Source organism: Pteropus vampyrus, unplaced genomic scaffold (genome assembly GCF_000151845.1).
Source record: "Pteropus vampyrus isolate Shadow unplaced genomic scaffold, Pvam_2.0 Scaffold99, whole genome shotgun sequence".
NCBI lineage: Eukaryota > Metazoa > Chordata > Mammalia > Chiroptera > Pteropodidae > Pteropus > Pteropus vampyrus.
The window spans coordinates 3,126,093-3,140,758 of record NW_011888880.1 but is presented as its reverse complement, the minus strand read 5'-3'; the positions used below and the strand labels follow the sequence as shown (position 1 = coordinate 3,140,758).

The 14,666-nt window shown below is 32.1% G+C and overlaps 1 protein-coding gene across 9 annotated transcripts in view; it reads right to left on the bottom strand.

Annotated features, from left to right (window-relative positions):
- MCMDC2 (minichromosome maintenance domain containing 2) overlaps nt 1-14,666 on the bottom strand; it is a 42,007-nt gene that overhangs the window by 26,015 nt on the left and 1,326 nt on the right. For 4 of the 9 annotated variants that reach the window (XR_002781428.1, XR_002781427.1, XM_011364610.2 and 1 more), the window contains exons 2-10: nt 13,633-13,826; nt 13,410-13,540; nt 13,277-13,336; nt 11,365-11,560; nt 10,398-10,520; nt 10,178-10,282; nt 7,292-7,417; nt 5,449-5,686; nt 1,404-1,609 (exon numbers count right to left, since the gene is read on the bottom strand). Coding sequence is in view for 7 of the 9 variants with exons in the window: in XM_011364610.2 (XP_011362912.1) it covers nt 1,404-1,609; nt 5,449-5,686; nt 7,292-7,417; nt 10,178-10,282; nt 10,398-10,520; nt 11,365-11,560; nt 13,277-13,336; nt 13,410-13,540; nt 13,633-13,726 (1,279 nt within the window). In the remaining 2 variants the exon portion in view is untranslated. The remainder of the gene's footprint in view (nt 1-1,403; nt 1,610-5,448; nt 5,687-7,291; nt 7,418-10,177; nt 10,283-10,397; nt 10,521-11,364; nt 11,561-13,276; nt 13,337-13,409; nt 13,541-13,632; nt 13,827-14,666) is intronic. The other 5 variants (XM_023533282.1, XM_023533283.1, XM_023533280.1 and 2 more) reach the window with 4 other exon arrangements.

The window sequence follows — 14,666 nt, the reverse complement described above, 5'->3', positions numbered from 1 at the left end:
TGGACTTCCTTACAAAAGTTCAAAGATAAAATTATTAAAAGTCTGAAGATGGTGACAATAGAGTTTTAACCAAGTGCCAGGCTCTTCTAAGGGGAAGAGGGCCTCTGTGCAACTATACTTGTTCTACCATCATGAAGCAGGTCCTACTAGTATGTGAGTATCGGTATCTCATTGTGGTTATTTTCATTTCACTGATATCCAACTAATAATATTGAACATTCTTTCATGTGCTTCTTAGTCATTGTATATTTTCTCTTGCGAAGTCATTATTTAAGTCTTTTGCCCGTTTTTTTGCTGGGTTGTTTTTTAAATTATTGACTTGTAGGAAATGTTTCTATGTTTTAGGTATATGTCCTATGTCAGATACATGTATTGCAATTATTTTCTATTTATTTGCTTACCTATTCACTTTTTAAATGGGTCTTTTTGATGTGTCTAACTTTTTAGTTTTGAAAAAGTCCAATTTATCAGTTATTTTCTGTTTATTGCTTTCTGGGTTCTAAGAAATCTTTGTCTACCCTAACTCATAAAGATATTCTCCTATATTGTCCTCTAAAGCTTTATAGTTTTCATTTTTACATTTATGTTATGATCTATCTTTAACTATTATGTATAGTTGAGGTTTAATTTTTTTTTCCATATACATAGCAAGATGTTCCACCATCATTTGTTGAAAACACTTTCCTTTCCCGTTTACTTGCTTTGGTGCTGTGGTCAAAAATCAATGGACCGTATTAGTGTAGTTCTATTTCTGCATTCTCTTGTAGGGAAAGGCAATACACTATATGCTCTGAGCACTGCTGTACATTCTTGCTGGTATCCTAAGAATGCAAGGTCCTGACTACTTTTTGCCCAGTCCACATCTGTCCATATCCTCGTTAATTATAAATCTGGCCCAAACAGCATTGCCCTAATACCAAAACCAGACAAAGACATTAGAAGAAAAGAAAACTACAGACCAATACTCTCGTAACATGCGAATATCCTTAACAAACTACTAGCAAATCAAGTCCAACAATGTATAAAAGTATGCTGGCATCATAACGGTGAAAAATTCAAAGATTTCCTGCTAAGATCAGGAATAAGAGAAATATGTTCCTTCTCACTACTGCTTTTCAATATCATATTGGAAGTCCTAGCTAATGTGATAAAACAAGAAAAGGAAATAAATCTGGCCCAATAGTCATATATTAGTATAACTGAGAGCAAAGGCTAAAACAGTACATTTGCCCATTAAACTCCTCTGTTTTTATTTATAAAGGTAAAATAAGAAATGTCATTTAATATAATTTCTTAATTTCTAAAACGAGTACAAGACAATCTTCACTGTTATATAACTTCTTGGCACTGATAAAACTGTAAGTTAAACAGGTGAAAATTAATTTGAAAAAAATATTGTTTACCTGATTGAAGTTGTTCAAGTTTATCTTTTTTGTGTGAAGCCAAATCCCCTATAAAGCAGATACTACCTTTAGCTAGCAAAGCACTGCCAGCCTGAACACTAACTGCTCCAGTTCCATACTTATTTCTGGATACAGTAGGAAAAATTTCAGCAGAGACTGGATGACGTATACCACGGGGCACAAGGTTTATACTAAAATTCAAAAGCCTAGAAAAAAATAATAAATTATTCATTACCATTACTTAATATTTGGTTTTCAGAAATCATGATGTGTAATAGCTACACGATCAAATTTGATTTGATTCAATGTTTACTAAGCACTTGCTCCAGGAATAAGAACATACGTGAGACTTGGTCTTTAACTTGGAAACCTCACAACCAAGAAACAGAAAGAGACGTAAACAAAAAACTAAAACACAATGTAATAAATACTGAACTAATGTCATGAGTACATCCAGAAGAGTATTGCTTCTTCCTGTAAGAAAGTGAAAGCAACAGAGAGGTGACATTTGAAGTAGGCCTTCCTCTTTTTCTGAATTGCTATCTTTTGTTTATTCAGAATTTTTGCGTTTACACTTGCCAAGAGCCCATCCTGTCTATCTCGCTGCCTATGTATCATGGTAACTCTTGATACACCCTTTTACTTTCTAATCTCTTTTCCAATTGCCTTGGCCTCTACATTTCTCAAATTTAAATTTTAAGAAACATAATTATCTTAGCTTAACTTTCAAATCTTTGTCACAGAAATCACAGCTTGCTGGTGCAATCAATTGTGATGAGCACACATAGACATTCAATGCAAGTTTAATGCAAAAAAGGAAGCAGCAGCATCCCTTAAATGTCGGTAAGTGGATGTATAAAATGTCTACAGTATGTGCCATTCCCAGGGTGTTTGGGTGTTAGTTTGAAGATACATAAAATGGAGTGAGATTTAGAAAGAAACTTGCTAGCTTATGGAGCAGCAAGTAATGTGGTTCTCAACTCACATTAAAATCACGTGGGCAGTTTTAAAAAATTCCATAGCCAAGCCCTACCCCAAATCAGGGAAATTAGAATCTATGGGGGTGGACCACAGTCATATACATAAATTATAAAATTCTTCCAGGTGATTCTAATGTATGGTCAAGCTGAGAAACTAGTTACATAGAATGGGCCTCATATTTGGCTGCATGTTGGAATTCGTTAAGGATTTTTTTTTCAATACAGAACAAGGTCAGAGTACAAAAGTCAATTGTATTTCTATATATTCACAGCAAATATTTGAAAAATGAAAATAATAAAACACTACAATTTTAATAGCATCAAAAATAACACATATTAGAAATCAACAACAAAACATGTGCATGACCTTTTACAAACATTGCTGAGAGAAATTAAGGAAAATTTACATAAACGAAGATGTATACTATATACAACAATTGGAAGACCCAACATTGTTAAGACATAAATTTTTCCCCAAATTGATTTGTAAGTTAAATACAGTCCCAATCAGAATGCTTAAAGGCTTCTTGGGGGAAGGAAGGTCAGGGAGGGAAGGATGGTACTAACATAATGATTCTAAACTTTATAAGAAAATGAAAAAGACCTAAAATAGTGGGAAAAAAAAAATACTGAAAATAAGGAACAAAGTCATAGAATTTAACATAGAGCTAAAATTTAAAAAAAAAATGTGTGGTATTGGCATAATTATAGGCAAATGGGTCAAAAAACAAAAAAAGAGTTCAAATAAATTTATACTCCATTCAATTTTATACCTAGTTTACACACAGTTAACTGATTTTTAAATGATGGTATTAAAATGATTCAATGGGGGAACAGAAAATCTTTTCAACAAATAGTATAAAAAATTAGATAAATACATAGGAAAAACATTAACCTTGACTCTTATGTCAAACCATATACAAAAATTAACTTGTGACAGATAACAACCTAATGTAAAACTATAATGCTTTTCGAAGGAAACATAAAATAATATATTTATGACATTGGAATAGGCAAAGATTTCTTAAACAGAACCCATAAAACACCAACATGTAAGAAAACAAATTGGATTTCATCAAAACTAAAGTCTGCTCATCAAAAATATCTTTAAGAAAAAAACACAAGTTTCAGACTAGGAGAAAAATTTCATACATGTGTGACAAAGTATGTGATATGCATATGTAACAACAGACAAGTAACCAAAACAACCACATTTAAAAGTGAGCAAAGGACTTGAACAGATACTTTATAAAAGATATATGAGCACATGAAAAAGAGCTCAAATCAGTAGGCACAGGGAAATGAAAATTAGAACCATGGTGAGATACCATTTCATTTAACACTAGAATGGCTAAATTGAGAAAGACTGACAACATCAAATGTTGGTGAGGACAGAAATAGGAATCTAACCTTGAGAGGAATTTAAATGATAAAACCACTTTGGAAAAATGGCGGTTTCTTATCAAGTTAAACATATAATCAAGTTAAACATATATGTACATTATAATAGCAATTCCACTCCTAAGTATCCAAGATAATGAAAACACATGTCCACAAAAAGACTTGTATAAGGTTGTTTATAATATGAAAACAAGCAAAACCAAAATCTTCATCACTAGGAGACTGGATAAACAAATTCTGGTATATTCATATAATAGAATACTACTCATTAATAAAAATGATGAACTACTGATACATACAATTGAGTCAATCTCAAAAAACATGAAAAATATGTTAAGTAAAAGAGACTCAAAGAGTATGTACTGTATGATTCTATTTATATGGAGTTCAAGGAAAGGAAAATTAATCTATGGTGACATAAATCACCTGTGGAGATAAGAACTGATTGGGAGAGGGAAAGAAAGAACTTTCTGAGGTGACGGAAATGTTCAGTATCTTATTATGGTGATGGCTATAGGAGTGTATGCATTTGTTAGAACTCATCAAATTGTGTACTTAAGATCTGATTATTTCACTATATATAAATTTTACCTAAAAAACAAGATAAAAGAAAAACCAAATCTCTCATAAGTCTCAAACACCACAGGAAAAGTCAAAAGATCAATGACAAACAGGAAAACAGACAACGGCCTTAATTTATGAAGTATCATAAATCAATAATAAATGACTTAATGGAAAAGTGAACAATGGTCAAGGAGTTTTATAAAAAAATAAGACATGTTTAACAAGCTGTAAATGATGTTAAAACCTATTTCAATTAAAGAAATGCAAATTAAAATAAAATACCATTTTCCTCCACTCAGATGGAAAATTTTAGTTTGATAATACCTAGTGTTGGAGAGGCTGTGAAGAAACATTGTCATGCTCATATGGAAAGATAAATTGGTGCAATCTGTTGCAGTTAGCACCATATTTACATTGCAATTTAATTTTAGCAAAATATCATCTGTCCAGTTAAGTCATTGTTAATTTGAATTTCATTTTAATTTTAAATTCATTCTATAAATTTGTTTTGTTTGACAATTACATACAAGATATTAATATAAGAAGCATATTTCTAGCTTTTTTTTTTAGCATTAGAGTAACTTTTCAAAAGGGGTACTTTTTAGTGAGAAGCTCCAAAATACTGAGTAGAGGCTTATTCCAAGTTTAGGATGATATCCCCAAATCAGTAATTTTGGCACTTTTGACAGCCTTATTTGGGTGCAGTGAGTCAATATTATTGAATGGAATCTTAAAGGAAAATAAAAAAAATGGCTTGTTGGTTCTCAGAGGGGAGAGTATTTTAAAATGAAAATAAAGTACAAAAGCAGAACACTAAGCTGGGAGATAGGGTAAAAGGACACTTTTGAAAGATGCATTTATTTTTAAAGCTGTGAGTGGAGAAATGGGTTGAAACTTTGAATGGTTAGATTCTCAAAATAGTGAAAGCAAATATCCCATTTCTCAATTCATATTTTGAATTTCACTCGTAAAAGTTTATTTAGATACTTATACTACTCAGATAAATTCTAAATGTTTGTCTTGTCATAATATTCATGGAAAGAATTTATGCAAATCTATGACCAATTTATAATTTGAAAAATTTATGTCACATATTTTACCTGTCTACAAGTAGAGTATCACTTGTTATAATTAAAATATCCAGGGAATCTTCCAGTTCCTTGTTTCGGACACTTGTCTGTACTAGACTCATCAGCAAACAGAGTTTGAGCAAATTGTAAGTCCCAGGAGGAACAATCTGTGATGCAAAGATATTGGCGAGTATCGCTGTAAACTTCCAGCATGAGCTGGAAGTCAAAGAGAGGAGACACCTGAAACTGTCGCTAATCCCTGAAGGAACTGAAAGTAAACAACACATATGTTAAAAAGTGTTTCAAAACAAGAAAATGACAATATAGATGTCTAATTCCATTTCTCTAAAATATTATCAGATTGCAATTCTTTTAATGATGCCATATTCAAATTCTTATCAGGATATTAAATTATGATTAATATCCTGATAATTAAATCACTTCAATTATGATTAATATCCTGATAATTAAATCACTTCAATCTATCACTTCTGTCCCAGGGAATGTAATAAAAGGAAGCAGTCACCCCATATGTCCACAAAGACTGGCTATGGTTTGCAAGTAAATCTCTCATTCTTCTCCTTTTAAGACCTATGTGAGCAAAGCCATATCACGGGGCTCCTGGTATTGTAGTGCTTGCTTCTGTATTTATATGTTTAAAATAATATCACCTTCAGTGAGTGCTAGAAAGAAGAATGCAAACCATTTGAATGTTGCTGTTAAAAGAGAAGATTTATGTAGTATTTTGAAAACACTCTACTTGTACTATAACATTCTCGATCTCCACTCCCTTACTCAGTCTAACTCTTGAAAGGGATGAGTGATTTAATCCAATTGGTCAATTTGAGAGTAATAGCTGTGTATGTCCTTTTCTCCCTCCTCTTGGGCTGCCCTCATACAGCAATGATTTTTAATACTCATCCATGCTCATGAACCAAAGGGGGCCTACCTCAGTGTAGCTCATACCACATTTGGGGCAGTTAAATCTGCCTAATTCTGGAGTTCAAGATGAGAAAGCACACTTTTCTAATTTACATACAAGTCATGTTCTGCTACCAAATCAAGAAATCTTCAAACACTTCACAATAGAAAATATTTAAAAGATTACTAAAATGTCTATTGTCCATTAGTGCTTTCCTTCTTCAACATTTTTATTCTTTTAAGAAGCTTTCTCTTCAAAACAAGCAGAGGTATCTAGAATACACTTGCATCTAAATTCAACGTGGGTTTCTATTATCGCAGATGATTATCTAGGGATTCTAAAAAAATCTAACTATTCATTTGTGTGCCAAGTTAAAAGAGTAAGTTTGCTCTACACTTTTTTTTACTTAATATTTAATTATGTTGGAGTTGTTAAAGAAACTATCAGTAATAAAGGTGATATTTTGGGCTCCATCTGCCTTTCTCTTGATTTGTTGAGAACTCAAATGAGGAAAAGAATGTTATTTTATTGGGCTCTTTCTCAGATCACAAGCTAAGATTTAGCTAAGGCTAGAAAATAAAGGTTAGGATAGAAAAACCTTTTGACTAATCTCTAACTCTTGGCATCCTGAAACATTTTTCTCATCGCTAATTACAAAAAATAAAATAAAATAAAATAAGGTTTAGCCAAAAGAAAGGAGTCCTTCCTGTGGGCAAGGTTATACATTATCCCATTTTATTTCTTCATAGTATTTATTATGTGAAATTGTCTTATTAGTTTATAGGTTTACTGTCTATGATATGATTTAAGAGTAGCAACTCTGTCCTGATCACAACTGTATTCATAGTGCTTAGAAAAGTGCCCAGCACACAGGAAGCCAATACTTATTTCTTGAAAAAATGAATTCAAACTTAAATATCTGTTAATATATGATACTATCATTTTCCTTACCTTTTGGGTTGCAAAAAGTGATGCTATTTGTCTCTATACAGACAGAAGTTTGTGAAGTTTTCACACATGTTGGAATTCCAATAATTTTATACTCATTTCCTATATTCATTTTATTCACTAATTCATCTAAAATTATTAAACATAAAAGAAAATGTGTACAGTAAAAGAAACTTGTACATGATCATAAGGTTCAAAGATCTAGAACTAATAATAATTCAGCAGTTGAATAGCTGTATTCACTTTTGTTTAATATAATATCCATAGAGAATGGCACTAATAATGTAAATTGAGGCAATTTTATTGCTGATAAATTTTGATAACTATAGGCAATGATGAATTAACTTCAAGAAGCTTCTAGCAACTAGTCTCCTACAATATAGTCAAAAGGAAAAACGAGATCATTCTATTTAAGATGAAGTATCTTTGTATTAAATGACAAGAAATGTTAATAAAAATGACCTTATAGGTAATACTTTTATTTAGGAAGAAAATAATTTTAAAAGGTATTATCACTGTCTACCATATAGCCAAGGTACTTTTACATACATTACCTAATATAAACTTTAAGATACGTATTGTTATCCCCACTTTGTATATGAAGGTACTGAGAAGTTAAGTGACTTGCATAGACTAAATGGTAAGTAGCAGAACTGAAATTCGTATCTAAGTCTGCCTATCTCTAAAGTCTAATCTCCTGCACATATTAGGTTCCTCTCTCACTCTTACAGATAAAATAAGCTTTTGCACAAGTTCAAATTTTATTTTTAAAAAATACACTAAAAGTCTTGATCCTCTACTACACAGTTAGAAGTTGGGTGGTTGTAAAGCTATGAAAGGCTTACGAAGAGGAACAAGGATTAACTTCTCTGTGAAGAAGATCAAACAGTTCTCTCTCTTACTTGCTAATCTATCATCTATCATCTATCTGTCCGTCCGTCCGTCCGTCCGTCCGTCCATCCATCCATCCATCCATCCATCCATCCATCCAATCTATTTTAGCTCCAGAGAGCATATTGGTGTACTCTGTAAACCTGGAAGGAAAGAATCAGACTCAAGAATTCAGAAAATAAAAACTCTAAACCAACCAGCCAACCAAATAATAACAATAAAAACAAGTAAATGATACAGAACGAATTACAAGGGGAAAATAAAAACAAATAGTTTTTCAACTGTGTCCTGGAATTTCAGAGTTTGGCGGGTGTGTCCTGAGGTGAAGGAAAGGTAAGGAAGAAGGCAAGGAGGCTGGGAAGTCTGGGTAGCTCTTTCAATGTCAACCCCAAAAGGCCTGCTTTTATTCATTTAATTTTTAAAAATTTGAGTTCTGTGTAAGAGTTTATTTGAAGAAAGGGTTTTCTACTAAAATATAAGTTGGATAGCCACTTATATTTCTACATTGTAATGTATGATTTGTATATAGTACATAACAGAAATAGTTAAAAGCATATATTTTGAAAATGGAATGCCTGAGTTTGTACCACATACTAGCTGTCTGATCTTTGACAAGTTACTTAACTTCTCTGTGCCTCAGTTCCCACATTTTAAAATGATAACAATAAAATCTACTTCATAGGGATGCTGTGACTAAATGAGTTAATATATGTAAGAGTGCCTGGCACATAGCAACTGCTAAATAAAAATTATCTATTGTCATCTGGGCTTACATGCCTGCCTCATTCTTGACAGGCCATGGTGAAGGGTTTTTCTTTGAGTCTCTACTTTCTTGAGTTTCCTATACCTAGTTGACATCCAAGATCCCTCTTTCTGAACAGTTTAATTCCTCTAATTTTAGCCCAAGAAAAGAAGCTGAGCCCCATCCTCATTTTCACAGTTCTGACATCTCAGAGAAGACTCATCTCTTCCCTGGGTGATTGATACTAACAATAATTTCCTCTTTCATGGCAGACTGTCTACTCACAGGTCTTTCCCCACACAGTTCTCAACAATGCTCATTCATTTATTTAACAAATATTTATTGAGTTTTTACTATGTGTAGTAAAAAGCCCAAGTCCCTACCCTCAAGAAACTTACATTCTAAAACAATAACCCCAATACTTACATAAGACACACACATAGATTAATGGAAGAGCATTATCATAAATAACCGTGACCCTGAGACATAGCATAGTGGTTGGTGCACAGCGGGCATTAATAGCTTTTTAAATGAATGTTGTATGACTAAATGAATACTTGCTACATTAGCTAAACATGACTCTTTAAAACACTCAAGAATAAGAAGATATATGATTCTTAAGCTACAGTAGTCCCCCCTTATCTGTGGGGGATACATTCTAAGATCTTCAGTGGATGCCTGAAAGCGCAGATAGTACCAAATCCTATATATACTATGTTCTTTCCTGTACATATATGCCTACGATTAAGTTTAACTTATAAATTAGGTACAGTAAGAGATTAACAACAATAACTAATAATAAAATAGAACAATTATAACAATGTACTGTAATAAAAGTTATGTGAGTGCAACATTAAGTAAAATGAGAATTACTTGAACCCAAGCACTTTGATATCCCTATAGTCGATCTGATAACCGAGACAGCTATTAAGTGACTGACAGGCAGGAAGCATATACAACATGGAGACTCTGAACAAAAGGATGACTCATGTTTTGAGCAGGACACAGCAAGACAGCATGAGATTTCATCACACTACCCAGAAGAGTGTGCAACTTAAAAATTTGGAATTATTTATTTCTGGAATTTTCCATTTAATATTTTCAGACGACAGTTTATCACGGGTAACCAAAACCCTGGAAAGTGAAACCACGGATAAGGGGGCACTATTGTACAGAAGTACAATTTATAACAAAAAAGTCAACTACATATTTTATATATTTTATAGCGATTTGCTTTTAGTTCAAACAGAGCCTACCTCGTAGGAAAATTGTAAGAGATTGAAACCTAAATCGCTGCTTGTTAGAATATCCTTGAAAAGCATGAAGTGCCTTTGCAGGAATTATTTCAACTATCTGTTTATCTTAAGGCAAAGAGCAAAAAAAAAAAAAGTTATTAGAATATACATTCACCTTAATTCCCACAATATCAGACACTATTTAAAAAATTGTAATTACAAAATGTAAATGCATTTTTACCACCAAGTACTCTAAATTTTCTGTCTTCCTGAAGTGAAGATGAACACAGATTACACAAAAAGTCATTTCTTATTGTTGCTGATTCTGTAGCACCAGGCACATGCACTCTTATATACTGAAATCCTGAAAGAAAACAAAGATAAGCTAAATTTGCCTTTAGATTTAGTTATCCATTTTCAATCCTTTAAAATTAATCTAATTCAAAGTACAATTAATTCATTTTTGTGTGTGGGTTCAGAGCAGTTCAATTAACAACTTATTGCATGGCTATTTCTTTTTTATTTTTGCTAACAAAAATAATTTTTATATTAAAAGGGACAAAACAACTGCATTGTACATTATATATATTATACACTTATTGTCAACAGTATGCCATGCTGAATAAAAAGGTAAAGATAGACCTTGAGCATAATCAAATACAGCTGTCTCTCTCATTCTTTCTCATATAAAATTAGAAAATCATTGTGCCATGGCTATTTCTTGCCAAACATTGTGCCAAGGCACTGGTGATATGGATACTAAAACACACAATTTCAACGGCAGAGATGAGAGACAGATAATTCCAATCTGCAGTATTCATTTATGGAGTGCTCAGAGAGAAGAGCGGAGGGGAATCCAACCCGAAGAGAGGTAGGATGAAAGGAAAGAAGTCCTGGAGGAGGACTGAACTGAAGTTACGCCAGAGGGTTGTGAGAGGATGTTATATGGAGTGGGAACAGCATGAACAAACACTCAAGAAACAATGTGAAAAGAACAAGCACTTCAGCAATACATGAACACCTGTTAAACTGGTGAGAGAGAGAGGAAAATGCATTTCGAGATTATGAAAAGTAAACATAAACATCGGGAGACATCAAATTTTCTCCCATTCTTTCTACGCTATGTATAGTTTATAACTAATTATAAATGTGATCTAGGATTAAACAATAAATTGCTTAATGTTTTGATTTTACATTTTAATATTTACCTTTTGAAAGAGGGCATGCCTCATCCGAACAAAGAAATCTTGCACCTTGTGTATACTTGGTTACAGTTGTCATTGCAATCACAATTCCTTGCATCATATAAAATCTTTGAGATGTATAATCATGTGGAAATTCACAAAAATCAAGACTATAACTTGGCAGAGGAGGTAAATGTGTTAACTTCAGCACTATATTAATCTAATAAGAACATAAAAATGGTATGAATAAAAACAGATCCAATTGGACTTGCATTACAATATATAAGTATATTTGTAGGGTAAATCAAGTAAGTGATTTGTTAGTATGAAGAACCAAAATTTTAAGCATAAGAGAAAAGATATTTAATAATAAAATTAAAGATGTAAAATCCTTATAATCTTGCATCGTAATTGAAATATTACTATGAACTCATAACTTTTCCTTAAAAACAGACATTTCCTGCCAAACCCACTGAAAAGACTTATAAAATAATAACAATCCAATAGCAGTGAACACTTCTACTGCCCTGACTGTGATCTCTAAATGTAATTTTTCACTAAAAAGAAACAGGGCTCCTCAGGGGAAATGACTGACTCAGGTCTGAGTCAGAAAAGATACCAGATAAACCTGGTGTATCTCCTTGTGCCAGAAACCAAGGAAGCATTAAAAACTAATGGGCTGTGTCAAAAGGAGACAGGAGCAAACTTTAGGGGACTCTCAGTGAGCAAAGGCATGATAATATAAGCATCAAAAAGAACGACAAAGATTCATTGAAATAGATCAGATATATTTAAAAATTCATGAGTTCCTCATAATTAAGAAAAAAGAAAAACCAAAAACCAAAAAAAGTATTGGTTATCACTGGAGGCTGCTAGATTTCAACTCATTACTCTCTGAAAATTTATAAATGGAAATAATCAAACATTTATTCTGCCTTTCCTGTATAAATTGTTTTTCAGGGTAACCAAGTAGTTGATGAAGAAGACTTCTCTTATAGAATAATTTCACGTAAAAAATTCAGAATGATAAAATTAGAAAAATCACAAAAACTCACTGATCAATTGTGGCATTGCTAAAACTGAGACAACAGATAGCACAGTTGTCCTAATGAAATGCAATATGAAATAACATAAAATGAACTATGATGTATTTTTGTCAAAATAAGTTTAATCTGTGTCTAAGAAAGTCTTTAGAGCCCACTTCTATTTTCCAGAAATGTGGGGTATACGAGGATAAGTTAAATACCACAAGAACATTATCAGACAAATCCAGATTATGAGACCTTTTACAGGACAATTAACTAGTTTCTTCAAAAACTTGGTATAAAAAGGGGGAGAATATGGCTCTAGGTTAAAAGAGACTTAGTGAGATATAAAAACTAATTATAATATGAAGACCTTGTTTTGATCCTGATTTGAACAAATCAACTGTGAGACATTCTTGAGACCCTGATTGGGTAAATTTAAATGTGGACTGGATATTATAATGATACCAAAGAATTACTGTTATCTTTGTAAGGAGTGATAATGGAATTGTGATTATGTAAAAAAATTTGTCCACAAGTTTTAGAGGTTGATACTGAAGTGTGTAAGGGAGAAGTAACAAACTATCTAGGATTTGCTTTTAAATTATTTCAGAAAAATACTGATAATGCAGGTATAGCAAAATACTTTAAATTATTAAATCTGAGTGATACATGGAAGTTCATTATATTATTCTCTTTATTTTGGGGTCTGTTTGAAATGTTTTATTATTAAACTGTTTAATGTTATAAGTGATAATAAAGGAAATAAAGATGCTGATGTAAGATATTCCATTGGACTTTGAAAAAATGTAATCTTTTAAAATAAACAAAGAATATAAAAATATTTATTTATAAGTCATCTGGAAACTATTGTACCTTAGTTTTATTCGTTAAATTTAGCAAAAACTTACCTGATTTTCAGTCTGTAATTGTCCCATTAATGACAGAGTCTTAACGGCAATAAAACACACCTGTGATTTCAAACACACAAACAAGTTATCAAAAATTTCATGCGGCATGAAATTATTTCTTTCTTTAACTTACTGATTGAAAGACTTGAGAAGCTTCTAAAGGCTGGTGTAAAATGTGATTTCCAAGTTCGGTATCTAATTCAACAACATCAGAAGGATTTATTAAAATATTGAATCGATAGACAGCGTAACTTTGTTTCAAATCTGTAAAAACACACAAATATAAAAATGAGGACAGTTATATATAGGAATTTGTTTTAAAGTTTCTAAAATATAATCACCTTTGCTGAACATACCATTGTAATACTTGCAATCATCTATAAACTTCTGGAGACCTCCACTTTTGTCAAGATAGATAAGGGCTGCCTCTTTCATTTTTAGAGTTGACATTTTCTCCTAGTTAATGATTCTCCTCTGTTACTAGCTGGTTAAATCACAAATGCTGGTGAAAAAGTACAGATGATGAAACTCATAGAAAAGATGAGAACATCTAGAAATAAAATAAATAAAAATTTACATTTGAAGCTCTCTAATGAACTTTACATATTATGAAACTTAAAAACTGAGATGAAATAAAACAAAGTAAAATTCCCAACTTTAAGAAATTCCTACCCGAAGGGAAACAAAACTTTTTCTTTTGCTAAATAACATTTTTATCAACACTAGGTTATTAGATTTTCCACAGATTACAAATTTAAGAACAGGAGCCTCAAATGTCCCTTTACAGATTAGGTATTCAAAAAAAATTATGCTTGAAATAAATATTGGATAATGAGGTCCCCTTACAGGCATTCTTTAAAAAATGAAAGTGGTAAAAGTTTCATAAATTCAATCTAGGTAACAAAGTGTAGTTAACCTTAGAAATCCAAGAACTTGATTCTAAACCCAGCATTTCCTATGGGGAAATCACCTGACCTCTCTTGGTTCAGTATCTTCATCCGTAAAAAATGAAGTTGTATTAGATAAGGCTCTGGCATTAGTTTTCTATCAATGAGCAACATAAAACATTAAACCATTGTAATGAGTAAAGAGTAGGATATGTAAAATTCATTTAAAGACAATAAACAGTAATTGGAAACAACATATGCCAATAATTGTATGAAGTGCTAGGGTTAATATGATTAAGATTGGATCCTGACTTCAAGGAGCTGCCAATTTAGAGGTCAGAAATAATGACTGTCACATTTATTTATCATCAAATATTTACTGGGCATTTACAATTTACTGGGTACCAGACTGTCCTAGGCACTGGAGATACATGAGTAAAATATGGTCTCAGAAAAAGTACAGTGAGGAATGAGATATGTAAAAAATTACAACTTACGTGCTA